Source organism: Rhagoletis pomonella, unplaced genomic scaffold (assembly GCF_013731165.1).
Source record: "Rhagoletis pomonella isolate Grant_MI unplaced genomic scaffold, Rhpom_1.0 Rhpom_scaffold_00014, whole genome shotgun sequence".
Taxonomy (NCBI): Eukaryota; Metazoa; Arthropoda; class Insecta; order Diptera; family Tephritidae; genus Rhagoletis; species Rhagoletis pomonella.
In genome coordinates, this window is record NW_023458568.1 from 2,172,700 (window position 1) to 2,178,612 (window position 5,913).

Genomic DNA, 5,913 nt, shown 5'->3' on the forward strand with positions numbered 1-5,913 from the left:
AAGTGCAAGGCCTTAGCATGTACAAAAACTTTATTATTTTTTAAGTAGGGTTGCCACCTATTTAAACTTACTATCTTCTACACATAGTATAAAGGAAATTTGAGATATTTTGACCACGCCATTGAACGGATTTAGACGAAATTTTTTAAGTATAATCTGTATCGATAGGAATATTATCTTGATTACTTTGAGTTCCTATAGGGTTGCCACCTGTCCAAAAAATTATGAGACGCGCACTGTTCGTTGGATTACCAGATATGAGGTGTCAAATAAAGTGGCTCGGCTCCTAGATGTTCAATAAAGTATTACTTTTTGAGTAGGGTTGCCACCTATTTAAAAATTACTATTTCATTCGAACAAGGTATGAATACAAAAAGTGAGATCTGAAGTGAAAAGGCTTGGCCCTCAGATGTTCAATAATCTATTATTTTTTGAGTAGGGTTGCCATCTTTCTAAAAAAATAAGATTTTCAAAGTTCATTGGACTAAAAATTGAGGTATCAAGTGAAAGAATATGGTCTCCGGATAAGCTTTTATTTTTTTAATGGGGTTGCCTCCTATTTAAAAACTAATACCTAACATCTAATACCTGAAGACGATCTTTCTGCAAAATAGTTTCTTTTTTTTGTTAGGTGCTGTATTCAGAAAAGGGTAAGGAGCTGATGCTTGACCTATAAATTATAGTTGCGATACAAAAAATCGTCAAATAAACAATTGAGTATTATTATTGGGAGTCCGCTGCAGAGAAACAGAGATATCCGATAGAAAAATATTGATTTTTAAGAATTCTATACCATTTCTACGAAAAGTTGTTTTTCCCCATACAAAATACATAGAAAACTTTGGGCGCTTTGCGCGACTTCTAAATATTTTTTGATTTTAAAATAGAAAATAGGGGTATATTTTTTCGGTATAGAACAATCCTAGGGGGGCGAGCATAAAAATTCCGACTTTACTTTTTCACGTGTATTTTTGGACCTTCCTAATGTACGTAGGCTACATTTGTTGGGATTTCAGTGAGAGACGGAGTTTATAAATCAGCTGTGCCTACTTTGATGTTTTTATTTCATTAGGTTCACGTACATATGTACAAGTACTTTAGTATCTACATACGTATATATGTATGTACATACACCAACTGTTCTTAAGTGTTCAGTCAACAATATTTGAAACACAACATTCAAATAAAATAAGCTTACTTCGATGTTTTTGTTTAGTTTCTTCGCGTATTTCTTTCCTCTTCTCTCCCTTGCTAATTTGAATATATCGTCGTTTAAAGTGCAAAACCGTGTATCAACAAAATGCGAAACCGCGTATGGGAAGTTGTAGAAATTACTTTCTAGAGCGTAAAAACACTCATATTTTAAAACGGTTCTCTTTTTTATAAAACAATCGCATTTCTGGCTAATATATTTCAGGACGAATGAATAAGGATTGAGCCAAGAGCTTGTGTGAGCAAATCCAATTTTTGGCAGCCAATGTCAATTACGCGGTTTTGCAGAATGACGATACGCGGTTTTGTACTTTAAACGACGATATGTATGTACATCTATACACTTAGGTCTGTTTTTATGGGGTTCTTTTTCATGCGGATTTGAATTTATGCGGTTTTTCAAAACCTTTTTTCGCTGTAGCGATTTTGCTTTTTGAGAGTTTTTATTACATTTTTCAATGTGTAAGAGACAATGCTTCTGATAAATAATTTGTCTTTGTATTCTTACATAATTCCTGTATTTTTTATGGTATTTTTTTGTTTTTGGTTAAAATACAGACACAGGGCCTGTTCGAGGCACGTAATAAAAGCGGCATTATTGCCGTATTGATTAAAATTGGCAACACTGTTACAACTGCCCAACTGATAATACGTTGCTAGAAATTCACACAGAACGTGATACTTTAATAATTCGCCCAACACTGCAGTTGTGATTGCAGCTCGAACAAGCCCATAATTTTATTTATTTCATGAACGTTTAGTTTTACAAGGAAGAACGAGTTTTGAAGTGTGAAGAAATAATTTTTTATAATTTTTTTTGCTTAATATTGCCTCTGGATGTTTTAATGCGTTTGTTTTAGAGTTTTTTACATGGAGTATCTGAATTTATGCGGTTTTTGAAAATGCTGGAACGCATCCCCTGTTTTTGTATGAAAGAAAAGAACTTTTTTATGCGGTTTTCTGAGGAACGCATGTACCGCATTAAAAAAGACCTAAGTGTACATAGTATAAAGGAAACAATTTTTGTACGCGGTAATCTCGAAAACTACTGAACGGATTTTTACGAGATTTTCTCTAATATATTCTGTATCGATAGGAGAGTGACCTTTTTAATTTAGAATTTTAATAGGGTTTCCACCTGTTAAGAAAATTACTATACTCAATTCTAATAAGCTATGAGGTGGGTGTTGGGAACCACTGGAATGTATAGGACCCGTCAGTTTGGCTTTGCGATCGTTTTCAATACTTGTCATTTACACTCAATTCTCACTCAAGCACTACATACTTGCTCACATTGCTAAGCTTGTGTATTTCTCATTTCACTCATTTTCTGTACCACTAATCTCTTTCCATAATTTACTGTAATATTTTTTTGTACATACATTTTTGGTATTTAAGAACTTTCTTAACTTATGAGAAAAAATACATTGTCGAATAAAGCATATCGTGGTCGAGACAAATCAGTCTCCAGACTCTTAACATTGGTGACCCCGACGTGATCATACCGTTGATCCGTCTTACAACAAAACTGAGAAAATAAATTTGTTGCTCGACTTTAACACCGTGTGCTTAAGTACATTCGCCTGCACCGTTGCATACACGGTCCGCTACTTTGGCCTACGTGACTTCTAATCATCGAGAAGTTTAGCTGAAAAGTCACTATATTTTACCGCTACTCCAGTGCCGTATACAGCCAGCTATTTTCTAATCACTATCAAAAGAACATTTAAAAATGCCCACGAATGAAGATTCTCAATCCGCGCGACCAGGGTGGTTCTTCAAGAGGAAAAGTGAAGCTATCTTTAGGCAAATGGAATCCGTACATCGTCTGGCTACAAACGAAGCCCTACGCTCAATGGATCAAGTAGAGCTTACCATGAAGCTGGAACTTATCGACCATATACGGAACAACTTTGAGGCTACACAAGATCGCCTGGAGGAAGAGGATCCTGACGAATTAGATAGTGACGCTCGGCAGCAGTTCTTGGACATTTTTATGTCGGTTAAAGTTGCCATCACTCGCGAGATGCAGTCCAACCGCTTAGATACTCATCCACATTCATCCACACGCAATTTTTCGCACCAGGACTCACAATCAGTGGTTGTTCTTAAACAACCAAAATCTTGCTCCCCGGAACTGAAGTTGCCAACGTTTAGGGGAACTACTCAGACTGGCCTCATTGTTTCTCCATGTTTAAGACCATAATTGATAGAGAAGCTGAATTAACGAAAGTGCAAAAACTCCAACACCTACGTTCGTGCCTTGCAGATGCTGCGCTGGATACCATAAAGTCATTAGAAATCCGTGAATCAAACTATGATAGGGCTCTCGAGTTACTAACGAACAGATTTGATAACAAGCGTTTAATCTTTCAGGCACATATCCGTGAGTTGTTTGGACTCGAAGGTGCCGAGGCAAAGGGTGCAGCGAATCTCCGGCAATTAACGGATAAGTTTTTGTCACACATTCGTGCATTGCAGACCCTCGGCAATAAAGAACAATTGGCCGATTGCTTGCTGATACACATTGCTATGCAGAAACTTTACTCCGTACGCAGAACATGTGCAAGCAGATCATCTTATTTATACTTGCCCGTCGTTTGCAAAACTCTCCCCAAATGAGCGCTGGAAAGAGGCAAAAAATTGTGAGCTTTGCCTTAACTGCCTTAAGACAGGGCATCGATTGTAACAATGCAAATCCACTTACTGTTATCGTTGTAAGGCAGCTCATCACACTCTTTTGCATAGGGACATTCCAGAGCAACCCATCCAAAATGTCTCATCTACAGAAAACTCTGCTCAAACAAGGTCAGCTGCATCTTTGGTTTCCATGGCACCTGCAAGCGTATCGAACGCACACTCAAGCGCTCAAGAAACTGTTTTAGTAAAAAATAAGGCTGGATTGTTCATCCCTTGTCGTGCTATATTAGACTCAGCTTCACAACTTAATTTTGCTACAAAAAGGTTGTCCAACCAACTACAGGTGAATAAATCGAAATTCCCAATAGCAGTTTCGGGAATTGGTGACTCAGGTATAACAGTTGATTACACCATCGATGTTACCTTTAAATCTATCCACAGCGATTACACGAACACTATTACGGCATCTGTTATTCCAATCATTACTGAACGGCAGCCAAACACAACTTTCAGCACCTCGCAATGGAAAATACCTGATAATATCAAATTTGCCGATCCGTCATTCAATACTTCTCGTCGAATTGACCTCTTAATTGGAGCCAGCATATTTTTTGATTTGTTGTGTGTTGGCCAATTACGTCTTAAGGAACCAACATACATTTTGCAAAAGACACGTCTTGGCTGGATCGTCTCTGGTGGTAAACAAGGCTCCATCATGAACTCGTTGTGTGCAGTGGCATCAAAGCTCGTCGAAGGAAACGAACCGCATGAATCTCTTGATCAACTGGTGCGCGGTTTTTGGGAGACGGAAAATTGTCTGGAAGGAACTACGAAGGTAACGAAAGAAGAATTTAATTGTGAAATGCACTTCCAGGCAAACTATTGTCGTTTGGGTACTGGTGAGTATTCAGTCCGCCTTGCGACGACTGATCTCTCTGGAACGACGTCTGCAACGACACGACAACGTTAGATTGCACTAACACGCACATGTCCCTTGTGGTCGATCCTCCCGATGTGCCAACATATTATATCCCGCATCACTGCGTTTTCAAAGAAGATAGCACAACAACCAAACTACGCGTAGTCTTCGACGGCTCGGCTCGTACAACAAGTGGCTACTTTCTGAGTCAACTTCTCATGGCAGGCCCAACGATTCAACCAAAACTTGCAGAAACTTTAATTCGCTTTAGGTCAAATCCCATCGCATTAAAAGGTGATATATGCAAAATGTACCGCTGTGTACGCATGTCCTCACCAGATTACTACCTTCAGTGCATACTTTGGAGGGAAAATCCTCTGGAGGATGCTAAAGCTTACAAATTAGAGACTGTCAAGTATGGCACACGACCTGCGTCATTCTTAGCTATTAGAGCTATGCATCAGCTGGCTAAAGATGAAGCCGAGTCATACCCTCTTGGTTCTCAGGTAGTTCTGCGAGATTTTTATGTCGATGACATGATCACTGGTGCCGATACTGCTGAGGAGGCAATTGAAATAATGTAACAAACTTCGCAGCTACTTGTCAAGGGTAACTTTAAACCACGAAAGTGGTGTTCCAATGATCAAGCGGTGTTAGCGCAGATTCCTCTGGCTGATAGAGAAAAACTTCTGAAATTCGACGACGGCAGCAGCATAACAAAGGCTCTTGGGTTGCAATGGAACACCGATCGAGATTTTTTCTTTGCATTCACTCCATTTCAGAAATCAGGGAGAATAACAAACCGCTCTGCACTTTTCATTATTGCACGTTTGTATGATCCGCTCGGCCTGATCGGACCGTTCGTATTAAAGGGAAAAATATTTCTTCAGCGTTCGTGGATGGAAAAACTTGACTGGGACGAAAGTCTGCCGATGTCACATGAAACAAGTTGGGATAATCTATACAGTCAGTTCGATAGTGTCAAGCATTTACAATTTCCCCGTTTCATTGCTAAGCGTAATACATCGTTGGAACTGCACGCCTTTTGTGACGCTAGTTTGTCTGCTTATGGTGTTTGTGTTTATATACGTGTTGGCAATGGTGAGAGCGTACATACAAACTTACTGTGTTCAAAGTCCCGT

The 5,913-nt window shown here is 39.0% G+C and overlaps 1 protein-coding gene across 1 annotated transcript; it reads left to right on the top strand.

Moving 5' to 3' along the window:
* Window positions 1-4,042: 4,042 nt before the first annotated feature.
* LOC118749110 lies at window positions 4,043-4,822 on the top strand. Its single transcript, XM_036483882.1, has one exon. It carries the CDS (start codon window positions 4,043-4,045, stop codon window positions 4,820-4,822), a length of 780 nt encoding a protein of 259 aa, XP_036339775.1.
* Window positions 4,823-5,913: the final 1,091 nt, after the last annotated feature.